Source organism: Lepeophtheirus salmonis, chromosome Z, assembly GCF_016086655.4.
Source record: "Lepeophtheirus salmonis chromosome Z, UVic_Lsal_1.4, whole genome shotgun sequence".
Lineage (NCBI taxonomy): Eukaryota > Metazoa > Arthropoda > Copepoda > Siphonostomatoida > Caligidae > Lepeophtheirus > Lepeophtheirus salmonis.
The window spans coordinates 98,087-124,894 of NC_092584.1; the positions used below are offsets into that span (position 1 = coordinate 98,087).

Consider the following 26,808-nt stretch of genomic DNA (forward strand, 5'->3'; position numbering starts at 1 on the left):
TTTATATTTTATTTTTACAAATTTCAAATATAAATTTTTTTGGAAATTCTTTTCAAAAATCCATTATTATTACCAAAAAAAAACTAAAATTTCTGGGAAAAAAATGCAAAAATCTACTGTTGTTCACAAAAATATTACTTTTTTATGGAAAAAAAATTAAAAATTATATTTTTGAAAAATAAATTGAATAAGTTATATTTTTGGTAATTTGGATATTGGGGGGAGGGGTACTACAGCTCTCTAGCCCACTACCTACAGACGAATCTGTAAATATGCCAATTTGTGAGGTCTATAATTGAACCTTCAAAACGGCAATTTTTGCAACATATAGTTTTTAAGAAAAATAATAAGATCTTTCAATCTATTAATGATTCTATATTTCATTCATCTCCTGAATCAAACCATTTATTAATGCTATTTAAATCTATTTCAAAACTTTATGCAGCATGAAAATTATATCATTTGCGAAAACGTAAAGGTAAAAGGATTCAAAGGACTTAAATTATTCTAAAATTGAATTATAGTAAGAATAATCCCTCAATAAACGCCATGAAACCTAAACTACTCTCTTACAAATTATTTTTCTAATTGTCAGGGTTACCATATTGATTTTCGGTTTCTTAATTCTTTTAACATCCCCAAAATACTCTCAATTAGTATCATCAGTAATATTCAACGCCTGTTTGAACATTAGCGTGTAAAGATAGAGAGTAGTAACCTTGAGGATTTGTTGCTGAGTCATTATTGCAAGTCCTTGTTGGACTCCCAATAGAATTGAGGATTGGCTTTGGAGTAATTCTTTCCAAAGTTCTTGTTAATTCCCTTGTCCCCTTCCTCCTTCTTCATTGGGGATTATAGCGAATCTAATAAAAACGTCACATCTAAGCTGCCTAGTAAGGTCCTTCTCTCTCTCTGTTGGATAGGAAGTCACATTAATGTCACTGGAAATTAAGAGACTGATATGCTAACTAGAACTGCATCGACCTCCTACCCATATCCCTCGGTTATCCCTTAGGGAGAAGGTCTCTGCACATTACATAAACAAATGGCAGACACTTTGGTTGAATCTTGACTATTACCGTCAATGCTGTGTGATACTCCCAAGAGTTAGACTTGGGATGTGGAAGCATCCTTTGAAAGGAAAACTGAACTCATTGGTTCAATGTATCATTGGGTAATGTCTCCTAAACCGACACTATCACCTTATGCACCATAAAGTTAGCCACCTATGTCGTGGGTGTGGTCTAAAAGATGAAGAACCACTTCATCTGGTTCATGAATGTTCTAAATTTATAATTGAGCGGACACAGTTTTTGGTCAATTTGTTACCTTTTGAAGGATATTCCGTCTTGAGGCCTCCCCATTTTCTTTCTGATGCTGGACGCATGTTGAACTATGTAGCATGTAGAACCCATTCAGGACTGACTGCAGTAAGATACCTAACTGGGAAACTATTGCAAGGTACCACAAGTAAAAGTATTCTTACATGTGCATACACTAATCGTATCTTTTTATATATTATGACAATATTATTTCAGTCATTTTTTCATGTTTTTTTGAAGGAAAGGTACAGAAATATAATTAACATTGTTAAATGATTAAATAATACTAGTTCTTATTGTTAATATCTCCAGCACGAATGTCAAAAACAATTTTTGATCAATAAAAAGAATAATTTAAAAGAATTAATTATTACTACTACTTGTCTTGCCTTCACAATCTCATTTGTTGATTTGTTCCATTCTAACAACTTCCGCTTTTGTTTTGTGGTCGTGAATTAAAATTACGACGCATTAAATCAAAGGACATATACCTCATGCTTTATGTAGAGGACGCGTGCCATCGTTGAGTGACTACATAGCACGTAATTATAAATATACAAAAGAGTATATAACTAAGGACTTGAAGTCATTTGTAATTGCATAGTCATTCATGGGTATTATTAATATTAAATTGTCGTAACAAAATTCCTTTCTTGAGTTCCTACTTCACATTTTAACAACTTGAAAGAGTTCTTCAATTAAAAATTTCATTTTCTATGGGACATGAGTTTTGTTTACTTAGATTAGTTTGTAATCAAAGCAGTTGAGAGTAGCGCGTCACTGACTGATAATATTATTTAACATAAAATATAGCTCGTTGGTACGTTTATTGTATCACTCCAGCTCCCCTACAAAAAAAAACGAAGTCATCTGGGAGTAATAAGTCCATCATCCAACTGTTACATATCTCTTAAGTAATCTCAGTAGTCATTTTATATCTCCAAAATTTTTAAAATGAATTATATGGTATATTATATTTAGTAATATCAAAACCCTACATAGAATTGTACGAGGATCGCAGGATATAAAACCCTGGGCTCCTTTGTATCTTGGAAAGAGATTCCAATAAACGTGTACATAGCACTGTTAACTCCTTGCAAGCTTCCATTCTGAGGCAGTTGCCAACATGGACCTCCTTATCAAGCCCTGTGGCAAGTCCTGGGTAGGTGGAAGAAGGCTATGGTTCAAACTGGAAGTGGTTAGTTCGAATGATTGACTTTACTATAGAACCATACATGTGAGAGCAAAAGATTTGTGCATTCCTGAATTAATTTTGGGATATCAATTGTTATATACAATAATCTTCAAATTTCCGAATTGAAAATCCCTATTTGGTATATTTAATTTGTGTACATTTTTGTCTGTTTGTCAACACCTAATAACTCAAACCAATGCCAGCTATCCCTACTAATAGTGCATACTTATTTATCTGTAATTCCTTCCCTAAATATTAAATTCTTAACACACTTTTAAGTGTCTCAACCACAATTCCAAAAGAAACAATGCTCAACTACGAAGGACATTCGGTGTGATATAATGAAAAATTAAACTATTTGTCTTTTTTTTTAATGTCATTAATTAAAGGCACTGATATGCACTTATGATAAAAATGATTTGCTAATGTAAAAAATGTGCATAAATGCAAATCCCAAAGATTTGTCTCTATTATACCTTTATAAAGCTAGATAATAATGTAGATGTTAAGACCAATTTTTGATTTTATTTTTATCCGTAATAATCTTTTTTTTTTGTCTTGGTCTCATTATCATTGGAAAAGGGATGTCAAAAGTGAAGAAAAGTCAATAATTAGTCTTATAAAAATATTCTTTTTGTGTGTGTGTGTCGATTTTGTACGCTTATAATTATTAGTGTTGTGTTGGTCTCAGTTTCTTTGGTCCAGTCAAGTCTTAAACTGATCCTATCGGATTTAAAGACTGTTAGTCCCTGATTTTTCCTTTAAAAATGTCGAAAGTGTACGAGGATGATGAAATCTATAGGTACAATATATTTAAGTTTTAATAATTTCTAAGATATATTCGTAAATCGTCTTAAAATCCGGGGAAAGATAGTTTTTGCCGCTCAAGATTTCTTATGTAAAGGTTTGATTCGTTTAACAAATGAGAATGATAAAAATGCAGGAACAAAATAGTAAAATGCAGATACTTACATCGACCTTAAAGATACTCCTTTATGCTATGCCAGAAAAATGTTCTTGGACAACTTTATTGTCCCTCACGACGCTAATTCATGTCATCACACAGCTAAGACCCAAGCCTTTCTGAAAGACAACATTCCAGACTTTATGGACATCACATTTTGATGCCCTCCTATCCAGAGGTGAACCCCTTGGACTACTCTTTTTAGGTCGTCCATGAGTGGGTTGCTATGTATCCGAACTTCAGTCGCATTTTTTTGTTTGGGAAGTCATTGGATTGCGTAATGATCACTTTTAATTTAAAATAATGGGGATAAAACCGTACTTATATGGTATTCCAAGTTTTGGGTCCCCACTTTGTACAGAGAGAAGCATTGTTTGATGAGGTTTTTGAATGATTTGTCTTCATTTTTGACTTTTAAAACACTTCCTAATTAGGTAAAGTTCCTCAAGCCGTATGTGTAACGTAATGAATGCATCATTGAACAAAGATATTAAATACTTAGGTATGGTATTTAATTGTTTTAAGTGATTTGCAAGGTAAGTAATTAAAATTAATTAAAGGTATGAGAAGTAATATCTTTTTAAGAGAGATTCATATTCAATGAATTACGTATTTTGCTGTGTTCTTCGTACAACATATAGGTAATTACAGGACTGTTTATACCACACACGAATAGAAACATTACGTATACCATTAAAGAGAGAACGAGAAATATCCTTTTATGGTATGTCCAATGTCGAATCACAAATCTTTGCTCACAAGTTCAAGTACTAGAATATTTTTTATTAGTCCAGTTGGAATCCTTCGATTTCGTAAAAGCTTATTTCAAGTACGTAAATACTGAGTGATCCATTAAAATATGAACACTTGAATTTTTAACCTCAACAAGATATAATTTATTACTTAACAACAGAATCTCAACAACATTAATATTATAAATAGATGTGTGTATGAGCTCTCTCAATCATTAATGTAGCCGTACCTGGAAGGAAAGATGGCTTCCAGACTAGCAAAAGTCCTGGGACCCACTGTGAATGTAGTTCACAGTCATGGCGTCCCAGTAAGGACTGACAATGGTTTTGAGGACCTTGGTGTTTATACGATGGACACCACAGACCATCCTCTCGACATGTACTCAAAAAGGTGTAGTCAAGGGGGTGGGCATCAGGGCTGAACTAGGTCCACAAATGTAAAAAAAGAGTTCATAAAGCTAATTTAATAGATTCTTGAGACGAAAGATTTTTTCCACCCACTAAAGACCACCTTCTTTGCATAAATATTAATATTTGAAATATTATTTTTGAAATTTGTTGTGAATAGTCCCGAATTTTATAAATTTTTTTCAAAAAAATTTGGATTTCAAAAGATCTATAATTAAAGTTTTCCTTTTTGGAATTTTTTTCCAAAAAATATGACTTCCTGTGAATAACTATAGATTTTTATTTTTTTTTAATCGTAAAAAATTTAACTTTTTATTTTTTTACAAAAAAATACCAAAATCCAAGTCCCCTCCTACCTCCAAATTATAATCCACCGGACACCCCTATTATACTACCTACCTACGTAACCATGAAGTAACTGATCCCTCATAGATGTTTATAACCACAAATGTTTCACAAAATATGTACATATTTATGTATATTTTAAATTTATTGAATGTCGTTCCTTCAATCCCTTTAATATACCTAGTTATCCATGAGAGAACCCCCTCTTTTCTGATACATCATTGATAAAAAAATGTATACGTGAATATGTATCTTTTGGTTTGTTGAATAATAATTAAAGAGGAGATTAGTTTTATTATTAAGGTGCTGCCTTTATATCACATTATAAACTTAGGTTACTTGTGAACGTCATGTACAGACGTTTCTACAGACAACATATGAATATATTGAATCATAGGATTACATGTGTACATATTCACATCCAACGTTTGGGATAACCTCATTTATATACATACAAGGTACACAAGCTATCTATGCGGCCACTTTGGTGAGCTTTTTGGGCAAATACAGGCAATTAGGCAGCGTAATTTTGTTTGTTAAATAGCTGTAGATTATTTTTTTTTAATTTGTAAAAATTTAACCTCATTTTAAATCTCATTTTAGAATTTTTTTCCACAAAGGTAAATATTTAAAAAAAAAAGTTTTGAATTAATTTTTTATGTCTAGTTATTGATTTTTGGAAAAAAATCCAAAAACCAAGCCATTTTCCTTAAATGTAATCTTGCAGACGCCCCTGAACATGTATTAGTTTGAAAAAAGTGGAATCATTTGACGGATTCGTTGTTCCAAATATTTGGAAAAGGCACGAAACCCTCCTTAGAATCCACTCACGTTTGAAAACATAACAATTGCTCGAACTCTGGAAATCAGTGAAACGTTTGTTTGCAAGGTTGCAAAGGTGATTTTGAGGTAACAGATACTTTAAAAAAAAGTATTAAATGGCTCCAAAACTTTTTTGACGAATTCAATTAACTGTACGTTTGACCTCCTAACTGGCCGGATCTGCATTCAATATATTTATTATTGTGTAAGGTACAATCGATCAACAATCCAACCGACCGGGAGATCAGTTGGTTTCCAACAAAATAGACTAAGGAATTCCATGATTTCCCCTCTGAATATGATATTATTGAGTTAAATAATATTCAAAATCCATCAAGCTTTCATAATTTGGTTTTGTATTTTTAATTTGATAACAGGTTGGAGAGAAAATTATATTTGCAGCACAAATAGCCTATGCACCCTGTATATTATTTATTTCCCTTCGAGAAATAATATTCGTGAACTCATAAAAAATGCATTACTATCAGAAAAAACCTTAACAAATGCCTCAATTATTAGGAATGCTAATCATCACATTGCGATTTCATTTATCTCTAATGTTGTTTCCGTTTTCATTTAGAACGTCAAGTTCACTCTTGGTCCTAGATATCAGTTCTAAAAACTTATCAAGTTGGGTCTTTGATTACTTCACTGAACTTTTTTTGTTCCTTGTTTAATCAGTTCTAGTACGGATATGCCCAAGACTGATAGGACCAGCCCTAAGACTAGACTCAACTGGACCAACTTATTGTGTACATCATCATTGTGAATCTAAATTGTTGTAGGTAATTTAATTGTGAAAAAATTTCATAGTAAGCAATATGATTGTGAGTAACTTCATTGGAAGACAATATTATTGTGTGCAATTTCATTGGAAGACAATATTATCGTGTGCAATTTCATTGCAAGACAGACTGTAATTTCATTACAATGATATAATATTGGGGCAATCAAACTATTGAATGATAAAAAAATTATTCTGTAGCCTTTTCACAACGCATTATTGAAGGGTAAAAATTAACAGAAGGCAATCCTTTTAATTTCTTCATTGGTTGATGTGATATTGCAAAATTGATAAATATAAAAAAACACTTATCGCTTTAAATTTTCCTTAAAAAACTTTATTTTTCTTTAAATATAAATTGCTCAAAGTTTGATTGCTCATTTTTACATATTTTGGCCCAAAAAGTTCCTCAAAAATCCTAAGTTTATATATAAGTAACAAGTGCGTCCGCAGAATTATATAAATGTATATATATAATTTGAAAAAATAATTTTTTCTTTCAAAAATCCACAGCTATTCACAAAAAATTAATTTTGTTTTAGAAACAAAATTCAAATGTAATTTTTTTTTTTTTAATTAATTTAAAAATTCAAGCTTAGAAGAATAAATTATATTTTTAGGGGAAAATATATCAAATATCTACAGCTATTGACAAAAATAAAAAAAACTCCGAAAAAAATATCAAAAACCCATAGTTATTCAAAAAAAAAAAAAACTTTTTTCGAAAGAAATTTTTGAAATTAACTTTTTTTGGAAAAATTGATTTAAAAATCCACTGCTCTACTCAAAAAATTAGATTTTAAGAAAAAATATATCAAATATCTAGAGTTGTTCACAAAAAAAAAAAAAATCGCTTGAGTAATATCAACAATATATAAAAAATGAAGTTGTAAACTTTAAATGAAGTAGTTTGATCTTCATTTATTGGGAGTACCCATTTTATGCCCTGCTATTTGTACCTTATTCCAGATCGTCCGCCAGGGGGTGGCAAGAGGGGCGTTAACCTCCATTATTTTGTGACGTGCTATTAAAGCATCATCGTATTCTGTATTATTAAATGATAATTTTCTTTTGTTAAACTTAGGGCTTACATAGATACGATTTCACTTCTTTAAAATGTCCTTGGAAGGTAAAGAGGATAGGCATTAGAGATTTTTATATTAATCTACATAATTACCTGTTGCCTTGATATACCTACACATTCTAACGTCTTTAGCTACAAAAGAAAATACTTAATTGTCTTCTTCATTCACCTTTTTGTATCATTCATTATATATATATATATATATACATGACAGAGTGACATTTACATTATACTTTAATGAGTCTAATTACTTTAGAAAAATATAATTTTGAATAATTTTTTGTCTTTTTACTTTTTAATCTAATCATATATTAGGTAAGGGTAAAAAGTAATTTCGTATTTCTTTTTTTTACGCCCTTTTTTAATTAAGTTTATCTTGTTCATTATTGGTCACATCGGATTATACGAACATGTGTGATCATATACGACAAACGCTTTTTGGACAGTATGACGCTTGTTCATCTCAGTCGTGAATTATCGTGCGTCATGATGGAGGTGTGAAAGGAAGAAATTCGCCATATTTTACATTTACTACCTAAAAGAGAAAATGACGTCAAATCTTTACCAAATTGTGATTAGAGTTAAAAAATAGATCCATTACATCAATGTCAAACCATAGTGATCGCGGCCAAAGAAGCGCCCCCCCCACCATGGCCGAGCCAGGATTGACAGGAAGGTTTTTGTGGATTGGGAGGGAATAACCTACTATGAGCTGCTCCCCTGTGGCCAAAAGCTCAATTCTGTCCTCTACTGTGAAAAACTTAAGCGTTTGAAGCTGGCAATCGAACAAAAGCGGTCAGAATTAGTGAATAGAAGAGGAATTGGGTTTTATTAAGACAACGCCAGGCTGCACACATCTTTAATGACGCACCAAAAAGCTCTGGGAGCTCGGATGGGAAGTTTAAATGTATCCAACCTACAGTCTGGTTCAGCCACCAAATGGCTACCAACTGTTTCGGTCTATGGCCAATGCATTTGGAAGTAAAAATTTAGCCTCAATAGAGGTCTGTGAAAATTGGTTGTCTGAGTTTTTTGCCAAGAGGAACAAAGGCTTCTACAAGAAAGGCATGATGAAGTTAGATTCTTGTTGGCAACAAATTATGGAGTAGAACCCTTCATACACAGCATTGAAATAAAGCGAAAAATACGAAATTACTTTTTCCCCAACTTATTCTAAGGGTATAATGACATATAAATATAACCAGAGTATAAGTTAGTGTTACAACGGTTCCAAATTCGATCCGTAACTTTTGACGTGATCCTGGTGACTAACAAACAAACATGTGCAAAACCATTTGTCGGTGAAGGTAATTAGTAATGAAAATCGAATGCATTTTTTTTAGCTCGCACGATTTTTTGTGGTAGAAAAAGTGACGAGGGAATTTTCTTTTTCATAAGCTGTTGTCGTTATTACTTAATTATTCAAAAGTGAACTTCTTTTTTTTTTTTTACATGCCTTCCGACTATCATCACAGATTATAATCAATCGGTATCACAACTTACAACAAAATTATATAATAAAAATAAAAATGCAATAACAGAATCAACGTGCTGGCAAGCAAATAAGGTAGCTCTTCCCACCTCAGGCTTTATCCATGGCGTAACACACTTTCATGGTGGCAACTCAGATTGTATTCAAACTTTGATGAGATGTGCTGCAGACATTCTTCTCCAAGACAACCCAAACTTCAAAGTCCAGGGGGCTGATGACATAGTTGTAGGAGGCCCATATGGAGGAAGGTCAGAAGTCAGACCTATTGACTTTTTGATGACCAACGGTCTCTTCAGCCTTATCACCACTGACACCGGTGTAGGCGTTGTTTTTTGGGGTGTTGTTCCAATATTTAAGCACTAAAAGACACGTTTCAGCTTTCATTTTGTGGTGTTATTAACTTCATAATTGCAAATGACGGAAATAAAATTGTAGTTTAATGATACAACAAGTTTTGGATTACCAGACCATAGTAAAAAGTTTCCCTTTGCATCAGGCAAAATGAAATTATGGGATAACGGGATCGATACATCCTTTTTAAAAACTATATGTTCCATTCACAAATTATTAATAATTTATTTTATTTTTTGTGACCCAGGATTCGACACAGTTCTAAATTAGTAAAATATAATATTAGGACTACGTAGATTACAGCCATATTGAAGAACAGTTATTCAAATGTAGAAATCAAAAATATATAATATAATATGTAAGATGCTATTGAAAATTTTATACCGATGTCATATATTCTTATTTGGATTAAAAAGACTTACAATGACAAGTAGGCCACACAATTCAATCATATCTAAATCTCTCTTCCAAAAATAGATATACAAACCATATATCAAAAGTCGTAAAGTAAGTAATGGTTAAGCCATTATATATTATTCTCCACAAATGTTCGGTTTAAAATTTTTTTTAAATGGATTTTACAATGCAGTACAATCTATTTTTGTTTTGTACATATTTTAATGTCATTTTATATCAATATTGAGTTACCAAGTTTGCAAAAGCCTTGTTTACCAATTTTGTAAAACATTTTTTTTTGTTGTTGTTTTTGAAAATAAAAAATTATCAAAGTATTTCTATAAGAACATCTCAAGTTTAAACCCTGTATATATCTATAAAGACATAAATGAAAATATATATACAATAATATCGAAGTATGTAGAAGAGAAAAAATCTCAAGGCTAAGTAACCAGATCTCGAGACAGGTAAAAGAGAGAGAAGCATTTAGACTGCATGTAACATACTTCTTCCCCACTTGTAAAGAATACATAAGATTGGGGAAATCTTTTTTTCAACTTCTTTTGGACTCAAGACACATTTTTCATCAAGAAATCCATTTATATAGCATAAATATTAGGTTGGGGATAAAGTAATTTCGTTTTTCCCGCCCTTTTTTTTAAACAAAGTAAATCTTATTCATATACCTTATTATATGGATGGCTTATTCATTATTGGTCATATCGGATCTTACGATGTGGTGTGTTCGCCATTTTTATTACTTGAAAGGAAAAAACGTGTGGAAAGGGGACAATTTGACATTTATACTTTCAGTTCCTAATATACGACATCATTTGATGACGGGTCAGAAGCTCCGAGAGTTCTTATGCATCTACCTTATAGTACGGACTAGCACCAAGTGACACCCCTATGTTCCCGTCTCTGGGTAATGCGTTTGGGGCTACAAATTTTCTCTGGATAAAGGCTTTTGAAAATTGGTTGTCCGAGTTTTTGACCAATAGGGACAAGGGGTTATACGAGAAGGGCATTTTGAAAATAAAGCTAAAAATACGAAATTACTTTTTCCCAAAACTAAAATATTTGAATTTGTTATGTAAGGTTCCTATTTCTTCGTTTAAAGATGATTTATTTGATTATAACATTGGGATCATTCTTATGTCCAACTGTTCAGCGTTTTCACGTGTTTTCAAATTTCGGTGTTGGCCATTTTATGGGCCTAATCGACCCTGCTTATCAAAATTATATCCCTCTATTGTAATATGTTATTACATCGTTTAACAATCTTATTTTCATGTTGTAGATAGAAATTAACTATTACAAAAGAACGAATAAGACTTTTTTCTATAGATTTTCTACATTTTCGTCCATAATCGATCCAAAAAAATGTGCTAACTTGGGGATTTTTAGCAAATGTAAGAACATAATACTTTTATTTAATTCAAATATCACAACTTATTATTGGCAATAAGTAATATACAATGCAATTGTTCAGTCCTTTTTTTTTTCCTCATAAAGCCATTTGATGGAGTTTTAATAAGGCTTATTGGAAATTTGTTCATTGTATGTAGTAAAAATTTCTACTTCAAGCCCTTAGATGGTTTTCTTTCATTATGTAGCAATTGATGACGTTCATAACAGTGGTACATACCTTGATACTACCGAAAAGTCCATTAAAATCTAAACACTTTGAATTTTAAACTTCAATAAAATATGATTTATTCACTAACAATATCATTTCAACAAAATTAATACTATAAATAAATGTGTGTCTGTGCTCTCTTGACCATTAGATTAACCACTTAGCGGCAACTATGGGCTCCAGTAAGCGGCAGAAAGCCTGTCACCTGCTGGAGATGTAGTCCTCTGTCATGGCGTCGAATTGCTGGCAGAAAGTGACATACACTCAAAAGTTGTAGTAGAGGGGGTTGTCATCAGGGATGTAGAAGGTCCAAAAGTATTAAAAAAGAGCTCATTAAACCCATTAACAAGAGTCTTGTAATACAAGTAATGGATTTCTTTCGTTGGTGGTGTCAAAAGTTATCTCTCCACCCTCACAAGGCTCTTTCCACGTACTTTTTTTGATAGTTTTCTGGACAATATGTTGTTAAACCCCGATATATCTTCTATGGGTCCTCATGGACTTGATGGGATTGGCTATGGCTGTTTTCTTTAACTCTTCCGGATCAAGTTTCACCTTTTTGGACAAGCTCTTTTCCCTCATAAACGTTTGGACCACCTGGTATCATTTCATTTTGACCAATTAAAAATACATATTTATTATGTATTTATGAGTAATATAACTCTAGGGCTTAATAATGTGTCATTGAATGCAGATATTTGAGTAATTTGTATTGAAAGAGTAAGCAATTACCCCCCCTTAATTATCCACGAAATATTCAATTATTGCAGTATCTTTGTTGTCAGTAGTATATTGGTAATCCTCTGTTTAAAATTTTTCATTTTGTTTTTTTGGGTTGCAACTTGAAAAGTTTGATTGATCAGGCTACAACTTGTACAAAACTGTACACAGCATATATACGTAAGTATATAATTTATTAATGTATGTACCTATATAGGTTTAAATCTCATCAGTTGACAGCCCGTTTACCTAACTAGCTACCTATGTGTGGTTGTAGGAAGGAGGAAAAAGGGAATCCCTTCTGAAACAAGTCACTAACAATCGTGGTTTTTTTATTTTTTTAAATAGTCTCTACAAAAATTTTATTTCATAATAGGAACAATAATTTAAAGTATTCAAGAGTGAAACTGATGGTCCTGGAACACATTTTTTTTCTTTTCTAGTCCCATCTACAGGGTACATAAAAACAACTTATAATTTTGTATAACTTTTATTCTTCGGAAAAATGTCGGATACAGAAAATATTTTAGAAATAAATTACTTTTAAAAAAGGCATACAGAAATGAAGGCCTGTGAACGGAACGCAAAATTGAACGGCGTTCCATGGAATGTATGTTCAAAAAACGGAACAGATTTTTTTTTTTTTTTTTTTGAACGCCTAACGCTGAACACTAAAAAAATATTTTACCGTTCCTGTCCAATAATAATTACAATAAACTCTTGAAATCAAGGTTAATATATTTTCGTTCTATTTTTTACATGATTTATTGGGCTGATAAAGAAAAAGGTGAACGCTTGGGACACCTATTTTCTTGCAGTTGCACAAGGGGAACTGTATCCTATTAGCATCATCGTAGAGCTAGGTACTTAGTATAATTGATCGGAAGAACCTTATAGACTGCGTAGGGTAGTTAGCGGTCCTTCCAGGAGGGTTTCATATTTCCATGGTCCAGTTTTTCTTGCCTTCTTGCTGTTCTGGACGCGAGTCAAATCGGGTATACCTTTCCATTGGCCTCCATCTCAAGAAATACTATTGGTATTGGACTCCAAAACGCCCCAAACAGTATACTCCAATGAATTAAGCGCCCAGAAGTAAGAAGGGTAGAGATTGGTCATATTCCGGGGATAAAAATTATTGCACTTTCATTTTATCCGCCGCTTCCCACCTGTTTTATGCCAATAGTGTATGAAACCGTTTTGGACTATTTATACGCAAAGCAAATTCTACATATGTATTCTGATTTGTGTTTGTTTCGACATGTTAGGCTTTCTTTGTAACTTATTTTAGGAGACCAAATGGTAAGTTCCTCGCAACAAACTTTCTTAGTAGAAGCAAAAACGGACAATTAGAAAAAGGTAGGGCAATTGAATTGAATATCTTACCATAGTCATTTAATAAACATTGAATATAATGCATCTTGTGGGCATTTGAAGTTAGGCAGTGAATTTCATATCATTGGTAATCTTTTAAGTGGAATTAATTTGTCCATTCGTTCTTTCAAATTAAAATTCGGAGATATTTGTTACAAACAATATTGGTTTCCGTAAATACTTTTTAAACGAATCCATTTTTATAGGGACTCCTTTTCTTTGCAAATGAAAAAATAACTTATAACTTATGAAGAAAATGTTCTAACATTTAGCATCATGAATAAAAATTACAGACATTTTTCATTTTACTAGAACTTTAAGGACAAAACAAACGACTGAATATCAGAAATTTAAAGTGATTGTTAAAGCACCTCCCTAGATGAATATTAATGGAGATACAATGTCTTCAATTCAATTCTATTTTTTTAGTTTTACATCTTGTACAAAAGTAATTAACCTTTATGGACTTTCCGAAAAAGAAAGATTCTTAGAAAATATCGTATATGTGGAATACACGCTACTTCAAAAATTTCCAAGATTGGGGATTTGACATTCTTAATTTAAATATATGACCTATTACGACACATCATATAAAGGTTGGACTATGTTCCCTGTGAGTCACATAACCCGGACTTGAGGTCTGTGACTTATTACTAAACTTAAAACTTAACAAATCAGTCGATGTTCTACAAGGCGTACAAAAATGGTATTCATTTTTGTTAAAAATTGTTTAAATAAAAAAATGTTACTAAAAACATTATACAATTTTTTTTTTTTTAAACCCAAAATGTCATCTCGATAATAATAAAAGGCTGTCTTGTATTTGCTTAAGGTTCACTTTTAACGTAAAAAAAAGGGACCACTTGTGAAACTATTTTCTTATAAAAAATATTGGATATTTTAGCATAAAGTTTCAGATTAAATTCAAATGTAAAAAAAGAAATAAACTAAAATTGAAAAAAGGGTTTCATTGTTATCAAACCTGGTTAATTAGGCCTTTTTAATGGCCAACATCTGCAATGCTAGCGTCACATGAAACTTATATACATTTTCTCATCGATTTTGACAATTATTAGTCAAGTTGATGGAGGTGTTGCAATTCGGTTCAGAATTTATCCAACGGTTCAAGATCATTATAATTTTTTAGAGAAGGGGAATCTAATTCGGTCTGTAAACTGATCCTGATTGTAAGATGAGTAACATTCAGTCTGGATCAATACTTAATGAACCGTTGATGATGTCATTGATGTATTTTGAAATTAGCAAACAATTTCTTGTTTTAATTTTACAATATTTCTTGATGGGGAAAAATAACGTTCAAGCCAGGCAATGACTTGAAAAGTGTCACGGATACTCCGCTCCATAAAGCGAATAAAAAAGATTATTATTATTATTTTTTTTAAAAAACAATTTTGAACGGACAAAATAATGGTTTCTTGGTTAATCTTGGGACTTTTTTAGTACATTTGCTCAACTTTTTTTTAAAAAAACCACATGTAGAATATAACAAATTTAGGCTAACTTAATTCATTTTTTTCTTTTTTTTTTCAGAACTTTCCCAAACATGATAATGGAGCAACGGATTCGCAATACAATAGGTTTATTTCTCGTTCTGTTCTCTGCAGAATGTAATTCAATAGTCTTGTTTGACGCGGCTCCACAAACATCCCCCGCTTTCATCGATTATTCATCCTATGAACCCAAAGTGATCAACAGTGCCAGACAGGATTCTCAAGATTCAAATTCACTCTTTCCTAAAGAAAGAGCCGTCAATGGAGATGATGAACAAGTGGAGGAGCAGCCGGAAGAGAATATCAGCTCAGATGAATTCCCTTTTCATAAAATTGTGAGGATTTTAGCTCCACAACAACTCACAAAACCAAATGTTGTTCGGAGAAATTACCTTCGATTTGGTAAAAAGAGATCATCTCCAAAAAATCCTCCAGGATTAGAAAGAAGAGATTATAGGTATGAGCCATCATGCTAAGGTGTATATTATAAACTCAAGAGACGATGATTTTTGTCTAAAAAGTAGACTGATCAGCCGTTCAGCAGGAATAAATCCCTTTTCTTAAAAATATATTTTTTCATACGCAAGATGCCACTTTTTTATCATACTAGAGAGAACGTGTCTTTCATCATTTTTGTCACTTTCCCTCATGACGTGTGCAACCTTTTCTTGCCTTTGCATAATTCAACCTCTCAATTCAGCGAAAGGGTGGATCTGTGGAGGTTGCAGAGTTAGTCATAGATTAATATAGAAGTCAACTCGAGGCTCCCTGTCCTGCGTTAAAAAACAATCACATAGACAACTATGTATATATTTGGAGAAATATAGATCGCATTGTCTCCGTTTTGCCACTTGGGCTTAAAGCTTCAGTTGGTATTATTGATAAGTATAGATTGTTTGAGGTAGCCGTTGTACCACGATTTCGTGTCAACGGTTGCAGGAGGAACTTTTTGACATACATTATCATATGATGGCATTATCTCGCGAATACAGAAAGTCCCTATGTATTTTATTGTCAGCTGTTTATTCCCTAGTCTCACTTGATACGTCCATGGCTATTTCATAATTTATTATTTTTGTGAAATAAACTAAATAATAGGTCATAATATATTTATGCTTCAAATCCAAACAAATTGGGGTGGAGGTTACAGACCCTCCAGCATACCCCTACGGGCACACCTGACTTAGCAATATTATAATAAAGTATCGAATAAAATATTATCTAGGATTTTAATATTATGAAATATATATACATATATTAAAATATTAAACCACTAATATATCGATCTTCCATGGAATATTTAATTATTGCAAAGACTGTAAATCCTTCATTTAAAATTATTTGTCATCTCATTTTTTGGTTGCAACTTGTACAAATGTCTTATACAACTTGTACACAATTCATATATATATATCTCTCTTTCTTGATATTTTTTTGTGCGTATACTCCCCCCATATAATGTTTAATGTAACACGTCAATAGAGGGACACGTTTTTATTAGGGAGTAAGTTTTATGAATGAAAAAAGGGATTTCATTGCGATAAAACTTGGTAGTTTAGGCTCCGAAAATGGCTAACATCAGCAATATTGAGGTAACATTGGGTGGGTGGGTGGAGCATTTATGATTATCAAGGGGTCTGCAAAATTGTGGAACGGAAGTGCTGTAACCCCCCCACCCCCAAAAAAACAATAACATATTAATAATAATTCTTCAAAAAAAATTGAAAAAAATTTTATTTTTCAAATATTTTTTCCACAAAATTTATTTTCCTCTGAATAGCTATAGATTGTTGATATTCATTTCAATTTTGAAATTTTTTTACCTAAATCACTTAAAGTTTTTGTGAGCGTCTGTAAATTTTCGAAATGTACCACAAAAAGCAAATTTTTTGTGAATAGCTATGGATTTTTGAAAAAAAATTTCGCAATATAAATATTATAATTTTTTTCCAAAATATCTAATATTTATAATTTCATATTTTTTACTCAAAGTAATTAATTTTATGAAGAAATCTTTGGATTTTGAAACTTTTTTGTGCAACTATTGATTTTGAGTTATTTTTCCAAAAAATTAATATTTGAAATTTGTTTTCAGAAAATTTCATATTCATAATTTAATTTTTTACAATTTTTTTGCTAATAATTATTACTTTTGTTAACAACTGTTCATTTCTGGAATAATAAAATTCTCACAAATTTAATTTAATTTTTTGAAAAAAAAAATTCCAAAAACCAAACCCTCTCTCCAAAAATAATGTATAGATAGATCCCTCTACGGACACTTCTGATTATACAATTCCATATACACTTAGATTGTTTTAATTTAAGAAATCCTTGCCAAACAAATATGAAGTTTTTCTTGACGTCATATATCCTATGTTTTTATAAGAGACAGCTACAAAAAAGATAATAATAGTCTTCATATTCTTTAGACTAAAATCATGAATCATGAGTATTTAAGAAAGTAAATTTATTAGGTCATGTACCTATGTATCAAGATTTATAGCTTTGTGTCCGATCGTCTGCGTAGATATATACTTTTAATGATTTCTAAAATAAATACATATCTTGATGGTCAAGAAACCTACATTTTCATTGTGATAACGATGGAATATGATTGATATGATTTCCGTTTTATCATAAGCAATTAAATTATCCTTATTGGATATTGTCAATGTTCGATCCAGGGTGATATATATTGTATTTTATTTCTTTTTTGAGTTCAAAGAGACTTTCACAGAAAAAATAAAAAGAAAAAATATTAATAGTACAAGGACAAAAATGGTTTATATAATTTTCCAGGTGCGTATGGAGGAAAATCTGTTGTTTCCTACCCCAAATTATGGAATTTGGATTTATACTAGAATTTTTTTGATTTTCAGATGAAAAAATTTAACAAAAAAATTAATTTATTTTCTTAAAAATAAGAGGATTCAGATAAATTTTTGTAAAAAGCTTTGAATTTGGATCCAAAAAATTTAATATATGAAATTAAATTTTCTCTGAATAGTTAAATAAAAAAATTTATGTTTAAAATTTTTTGTGAATAGCTTTAGAATTTACAAAAAAAAAGTAAATCTTTGAATTTTTTTTCTTAAAAATGAAAAAAGCAAAAAATGTATACCTCTTTAGGCCTGTTTTTTAATATTTATCAGACACTAAAATGTATTACAAATATGCTATTACATGGTTATACAATCATATTTATATATAGTAGATACAAATTGACTATAACAGGTAGCGTTGTGTTAGCACTTATTTAGGACTGTAGACTGTTGTCCCGCCCCGTTCAGTCCTGTATATCAATTAGAGGTGAATTCGGTCTAACCCAGCCCTCTGAACCTCATTTAGCCAAGCCCAAAAGTACATGGCTCGAATCTTCCAGCCCAACCATTGTTTCCAATGCAAAAGTTTTAGCTGAACCTTTAATTTGTAATTGGTTCTATACAGAAAGAATTTTCTTTTCCTAAGCAGTTGGCATTATTATTTAATTCCTGAGTAGTGAACAACCTTTTCTAAATAGATTCCATTATATTCAAGAACTGGTTGAACACTTATGAGATATATTTGTTAGTCCTTGTTGGACTCAGAGTAGAATTGGGTACCGAAATCGGATTAATTCTAGCAAATTTAATTGTTTATATCCTTTTCTCCTTCCTGTTTTGTAACAGCTGATTGTAACTGATCTAATGAAACGTCATGAGTATTATACATTCTCTTCTCCAAAGCAGTCTTAAAATTGTCAGGGTTACCATGTTGATTTTCGGTTTCTTTTTTTAATTTGTCCATTCTACACTGGGTTTTCATCATTGATGAAAACATTAAAGTAATGACGAAGCATTATGAAGACATAAAACTAAACAAAAAAGATTACGATGAATTAATTGTAATATCGTTCATGACATTAAATTAAAATATGACTTCTTAAGTATTTATTATCATTAAAATCCTATTTTCATGATTGATTTGTACCGATATTTGTTTAACTCCTGATGTTAAATCAACAATCAATACTATAAATTTAAAAAAATAGGCGTTTTTGTAAGATTCGAAAAGTCAAAAACCATCCAAATAAGTTATAATAAGATTTTTAAAAACTAGAACTAATATTAAACTTCCATATTATAATATTGCTTTTTTAAATATTTTATTTAAAGCGTCGCTATACATTTGTATTTCTGTACGATAGCCAAAATATCAGCTGTCAATAAAATAAATAGGGTATTTATTATTTACTAATTATGTGTTAGCGAGGTAAAGGCGTCCGTACAATGGGAAAACAATCATTTTTCTAACCAATCTAGAACAGTCTAGATCAGTCATGTACCAAATTGGTTTTCTTTCACAAAAATAAATCACACTTTGTAACGGGTCCCTAATTCCTCAAAACCGAAATCCAACACTAATACAAACTTCTATATTACAGGGAATTTGTTCGATTTGGCAAACGCTCAGGTGGATATGAAAATGGAAATGCCAAAAGTTTTCTCCGCTTTGGAAGGAAATCGGATGATGGAGTCCCCACAGAGGTTCCATTAGACGAAATTTGGTCAGGGCTAAGTCAAGATAAGCTTAAAGCATTAGCAAAAAGAGTCAACGATTACCTCCGATTTGGTTAAGAGAAGAAATAAATGCTTACTTTTCTCTGAGCATCTATCCAAAAAATCCATTTTCAACAATAAATGGTTGAAGATACATTATTTAAAAAAAAAAAAAAAATTCTCAATTTTACTCAAGAAATAGATTTTTTTTAATATAATTTTTTTTCTCTCCTTTAACAATTCATTTTTTTAATTAGTTTCTCTTTGTAAATTGGATGGAGGAATATTAATAGCTATAATCACCATTTACGTATATATATTTTCTTATTTTTTTCTATCCTCTTGATATAATTTAAAAAAGAACTTAATTCATTTTCTTTTTTTTTTTTTTTTTTGTTTGCATTATTACCTGGGGAGGTGTCTAATTTTATTTGTTGATTTTTTCTATAAACGAAATAAAGATTTCTTTCGAAATCATACGCTTTTTATTTTTTTGGGTGCCGATATTGCATGTTAATTAGAGTTAGCTTTCCTTATTTCCAGCGCATCCAAATGTCATTTAAATGAAACTTTGTACAGAATATTACATCGCCCATAATGATTATTATAATTTGTTAAAACATATTATATATGTATTATAATGCGAATAAAACTTATGATCAATACATGTGATGGGATGTCTATTTATTTGAGGTATTTGAGGATCTAAGAAATGACCAATAAAAATAATTGTGGTAAAGTAAAACTAAGTCGAGCGATTCAAAAAGGGAAAACGGTTGATGCGTGTGCTCTTTCTTATTTTTTCTTCATTATTAAATAAGTCGTGGAAGTGTTAACATCTTCCTCTAAAAGAAAATTCCTCCACCTAGTTAGATTAATAATTTATTGATTTTGACCATATACATGCACTATAATAAAACAATAAAAAAATAAGACATTGAACACGAGCAAAGGCTATTATAGCAGTTCCTGCAACCTATTTGATGTAAAAGTTATTTTGAATAATTTTTTACATCATTTCACATTTCATAAACTTTAAAATAGGAGGTTCTTCGTCTTTGTTTTTTGAATTGTTTGATGGTTTTCATATGAGAGAGCAAAAAATCAAACTCTGAGGTGATCCATACTGTGTGGCTCTTTGAGATACACATTGCAGGTTGCACTTGTGTTCTTACATTTGCTGAGGTGGGCAAAAAATGCCCGTGAACAGTGTCAGCTTGAACCATTACTCTCATGCTTAAGTGTCTCAGTTTGATAGCATTTGATTTCGATTCTTTTAACATGGCATGTGTATGTTTTATGTCTTTATCGTTTTTGTATATATTGCACCAAACTTCATAGAAGAAGTTAGATATTAAAATGGACCTTAACGTTCCTTCCTTTTCCTTGTACTCTTACAGAAATAGCATCTCCACAAATAACATCCTCTGATACTTCCTTTCAAATCTGGGGTGTTTCGTGGATCTGAAAGCTATGATGTATTTATAGGATTCGATGATCATTCAAATTAGCCACTAGAATTTCCGTCTTTTAAGAGCACATATGAATGTTCAATCAGGTTTTGCATATAATTAAATGTAGTAGGGAAAGGAGATTCAATACTCAGGAGTTAAATAATAACACCAACTGCTACAGAACAGTAAATTCATTCTTTAGATTACCAATTCCAAAAAAAAAAGACGGACCAGGTAAAACCTTTACAATTTACATCACTATTTATGTAACACTTATAATTATCCTTATAGATGAAAATAATATTATAAGGAAGGAGGGTGCTGATTTGTGTAGTTTCTTCTTGAATTGTATGTTTTTTGTTTTGTTTTCAAACGCTGTTGCCATTATTCTTAAACTGTTAAAGGAAAACATATAACTTATATGTATAAAGTAATCAGGAGAGCGTGAAAGATTAAGAGTAAACCATAGGATTTCTTGCTCAGTTATAAATGTATGTATTGTGGGACTCGGAGTAGAATTGAGAAACGTTAGGCCCGGTTCAGGTTCAACGGTCCTATCGGTCTCGGTTCCAGTCTTCCGTCTCAACTCTTTTTTATTCATACTCACGTTAGAAAGTTTTTGGCCCAAGAAATGATATTAGATACAAACAGGGCCGCAGCTACATTATAAACAGAGTGCATTGTGCCACAACTTCCATCAGGGTCTCCGAAAGCTAAGGTTTCTTTAGATAATGGTTTTCAAAGTAGGGCTTTGAGGAGATGCTAGGGGAGAAGGAAAATGGATAATTGAGGATTGCTTTAAAAACCACACATGTTTCGTATAAAGGGGGCCTCAGCTAAAAACGTATTTGTGTATGGGCTTTGGCATGGTAAAGTTTTGGAAACTCTGGCTTAAGAACTATTATAGTTATCATATTATAGGGCCGTGCCAAGGTTAGTAGCAGACCTGGATCCACAATCTTCTCCAACCCTTCTCTCTTTTATTTACAATGTCTGGTCCCTACAACCACTTTTCCAGATCCATAAGAAGCCTTTATCAATTTGGAACTTAGATACAACTGTATAAGCCGGCCGATGTAAAAAAAAAATCATTGGAAGAGGTTGCCATTAAAAAATAAGAAAACACACAGAAAATTGAGGAAATAGCATAAGAACCGAGACCATTAATCAATATATTGTGGTCTCGGTTCGACTTTGTCAGTTCTGTCCTAGGGGTTCAAGAATTCGAACCGATAGAACGTTAAGGACACAGCTTTGGAATTGAAGATCAATTTCAGAATAAAAACATATGTTTTTATCCTCTGTATCGAGGGGGTTTGTCTTTATTTCCTTCATCCCAAGTATCAAATTGTCAGGCTGACCAAGATAATCTTCGTTTTCTTTTTTTTAACATAACGGGAGGACATATCTTTTACAACTATAGTGATACCTCAACAACATACAATTTTATCTGTATTTTTTGTCAGTTGTGGATTTTTGAATTGTTCCTATTAATGTTAATTGTTAATTTTTTAGCTATGAAAAATTCCAAACAATCATTTGCCGATGGGAAGAATTGACTATTTGCGGTCAATTGATTTTGGACCCATGTTTATTTTTATTTTTTAGGTAAGTTTGCAAAATACAATAAGTATAACCTTGTGTAAGATAAAGTAGTAATTAAGGAAAATTGCAGGAATATCTAGGGAGGCCGTCTCGAGAGTCAAGTAAGGGGATTAGATAATTACAGAAATTAAATTAAATTTTCTAATTAAATAAATAGAGTAATATAAACTTATTTTATTTCATGGATAAAATAACATTTTATTATAACAGGATTGGTCTCAAATGATTGAGACAGGTTCGTTTGAAGGAAAATAATCAGACTTAGCTACAAAATTCCACCAGCCTCGATTCTTTCGTGAATTTTATGGCGGAAACCCATTCCATAGATATTTGGAGACTAAATAACGAATGTCTACATACCACATTTGTACATGTTTCTTCATTCACGTCGCAAAATGATCGCTTGTACTTTTTGATACGCTACAAACTGGGCAAAACAGTGTCTGAGATCCACACCGACCTCACTATCGTTTAGCCAGATGCCTACCTTAATCGTGCAACCATCTTTCGGTAGACCTGTAAGATGAGGGATGGCAATTTTTTTCAAGCTCGAGAAAGATGTCTCATCTGGACGTCGGCGAGAGACAAGGACACTCAACAACATCCCCCAAGTCAAGGCCCATTTAAAAAAAAAACACGATTGAACTTTCGAGTGGTCTCAATGGAGCTTTCTCCTACCACTCACAGTGGTTTTTAGAATATTTACTGATGATCTCCACTTCAAACCCTCCTCAGCCTGTGGGTACACCATTCCCTCTCACTTTCAGACCAACAAAGATGAGCGGGGAGTGATAAGGCAGTTCTTAACGCTGATAAAGGTCGAAATAATCAATCAGAGTTTCTACAGCACGGTTCTCAGTCTCTGTGACCATTTGATCTTCCGTAAGCTGTAAGTACCTTCTCGGGGATTACGATTTTGGTAGCCATCAAGACCTCACACGCGGAGTTCATTGGGTGATGAAGTTAGTGAAGGAAAATAAATTATCCAGGTAGTTGTGGGAGTAATAGAGTCATTACCACAAGGTTATCCGATCTCAATTTGACACTTTAAAATTGATGTTTAACTTAAATATCTGTCATTTTCTGAATAATTTTTAATTTTTGTCTCTTTTTTTTTTCATGAAACGTTCCCCATAACTTTTTTGTTTTTGCAACTACGAAAAAATATGAATAGTTTTGCGTTTCTCTTTACAATGATAATAAATGCCATTTACCACTTTTTTGCAAAATAGTACACAAAAGTGTTTTTGCACTATTCTTCGCAAATATCAATTTTGCAATTTAAATTACTTCTCATCCAGAAGTAAATATGTTGGTATGTTATTTGAAATTGATAACACTTTGAGACTTTGTAGATTTCCTTACTAAACCAGGTTCATATAGTGTGATTAGAAAGGTTAGTATAGAGTAGAGTCAATTTACCGCTTCATTGTTATTACCATAGAATTTTGAATTGAGACATTTCAATTTTTTTCCCCCAAAATAATTAAATTAATTTTTTTGAAAATTTCAAATATACAATTTGATATTTAAAACTTTTCAAAAATCCTCACTCATCCACAAAAAATAAAATTATCCATAGAAAAATTTCAAAAATTCACAGTTGCTCATAAAAAATAAAAACTTTTGGAAAAAAAAAATCAAGTATTAAATTGTCAGGGAAAAAATTAAAAAAAATATTTAGCTGTTCTCAAACAAAATTAATCCTTTGGAGAGAAGTTTCAAAAATACATTGTTATTCAGGGAAAATAATTTTTTTTGAAAAAAATTTGAAAAAATACATTACTCGGGAAAAAAATCTGAAAAATTAAATTCCAAATATATCATTTTTAGACAAAAAAATCCAAAGTCATGTTATCTATCTAGTAAAAAGGTAAAATTTCGTTAATTATTATTGTGTTTTTTTTTCATATCTTAGAAAAGAATAATTATCTAATAATAATACACGTAACAAATAATAATCAGAATTGCAAATTAAAGAGTATTTTTCCGATACCGATTCCAGAATAAGCAAGCGCTTTTCCAATTCTGCTTAATTGAGCCATCACTAGTTCTAACTAGCTTTTATTGTCGAGAGTTGCCATCATCACGTTGAGGGCGGAAAATCTTCAGACCACTTTTGTATGTTATTTATTTCTTTCTTACTTATATCGTGCTTAAATAAGAAGTATTGAGCGTGATGGTTTTATCTAATGTGTTACAAATATAATTCTTATAGTTTCTTAAACCAACAAAAGTATGCTTACGTACATATACCTACTTCTTTCTAGAACATAGTAACTATATACACACGTAAATAGGATTTCCGGAAAATTCCTTTGGAGAATTCCTCTCCAGTGAATTCCCAACCATTTTAATAACCAATTTCATTTTGGCTATTCAATGGATTCGGGGATATGTCATGCCTTTCAATAACGTTTCGGATATTTCAATTCGTTTCTTAATTCTTTGGATAGAATTTGCTATGAAGTATCCATTGTTTCTTGAGCTCTTCTTTTAATATTGGATGTCATACTAGTCATTTGTGCCTCAGTTTGCAATAGAGCGTGTGAATGATTGGTTATTTATCAATACATTCCTTGTTTTCGTTGATCTTAATTGTTGTCTTACATTGGTAGCATTTTCGTCTCAATATACAGTCAAATGTTCTCAAACCTGTAGTAAAATCCTTTTTTTAGACATAAGTGTATACTATATAGTGGCAGGCCTAGATTTTCCATCAAATTATGGAATATGTTCAATCAAACGGACAAAGGATTGCCATGTACAAACTTTAATATGGAAGGACGGTACTGTTGGTTTTCTTCACATGTTGTTTCATGCCATTCAGTTCTCTGAAAGTTTCTCAAACTTTTAAAGAATGAAAAAAAACTTGATCTGCATAGAGACCATTTAACAGATTACAGCCTATTCAAAGAAGACTATATCGAGATTGTAACCAACGTATTGAGACTATTTTAAATTATTGTGAGAATTGTGAAAATTTTGATCATTTAATAGCTACTTTTTTATATACAAATGCTTATATTTACTGTTAATTTAGAAAATATATAGAAAATACTTCATCTATGTATATATATATAGAAAATATACAGTAACTAGCAAAGGGTTACCCGGGGTTGCTTCCGCCAAGGAGGTACCAAGAAATAACATTGACAATGTCCAATGTTTTTTCTTCATATATTTAGACTTTTTCGGTACGGACGAGCATTATAATATAATATGGTATAAACTTTAAATAAAATAGCAACATATATAAGATAAAATGTATTTAATTCAGAAGTTCATTTTCATTTTTGTTTCCAAAATGCATCATTTTGTGGGATTTCTTCTTAAAATTTGAAAATTGATGTTTGATGAAAAAAAAATAAGAAAGAGAAAAAAAATGAAAAACTATTCAGAAAATAAAAGATATTTCAGTAAAAAAACATTAACTTTTATTTGTATAATTTATATATAAACGAATCTCCAGACAAATTTTCACAAACTTTATTTCTTTTACAAATCGAACATTTCATTGGAAATCTTCTTTTTTTTTTTTTTTTTTTTTTTTTGCACATGAAAAAAAAGAACCTGGAATTTTCAACTACGCCTTTGTTGGTACATAACTTTTTTGATTTTGAATGAATTTAAAAAACGTTCTTATTCGTATTGTACGTTTTTTAACTGGAAGTCACATTATGATTTTGATCTTGTCGAGCTCAAGAAATAATTTTTGTCTTTCCCGTAGTCCTAAAACGAATAAAGTTTTTTCCTAGACGACGTCAATCAACTTTGTTTGTGAGGTAATCACAAGAAAAATCAACTGTGAATTTCACTCGAGGTTAACAGAAATACCATCTTATACTATAACACGTTTATGACTGATATTTGACTTCCACCATGCTTTTTAACTGTGACGTCATAGAGTATAATTAGGTTGTTGTTGTTTTTTGTCAATATCTATCTATCTTGCCAAGAAGTTGGTACGACATATCTAATTAAAATAATTTACCAATGGAGACGTCGTAGAGGATGATTGGTTGCGTGTTTTGCCAAAATCTGTCTGTCTT

At 31.4% G+C, this 26,808-nt stretch overlaps 1 protein-coding gene across 1 annotated transcript in view; it reads left to right on the forward strand.

Moving 5' to 3' along the window:
* The window catches only part of LOC121130559 (uncharacterized), a 33,240-nt gene extending 12,878 nt beyond the window's left edge, over positions 1-20,362 (forward strand). The window contains exons 2-3 of the mRNA XM_040726305.2: positions 15,197-15,613; positions 19,583-20,362. Of these exons, the coding sequence (XP_040582239.1) occupies positions 15,210-15,613; positions 19,583-19,775 (597 nt within the window). The 5' untranslated portion in view covers positions 15,197-15,209 and the 3' untranslated portion in view covers positions 19,776-20,362. The remainder of the gene's footprint in view (positions 1-15,196; positions 15,614-19,582) is intronic.
* The last annotated feature ends 6,446 nt before the right edge of the window (positions 20,363-26,808 follow it).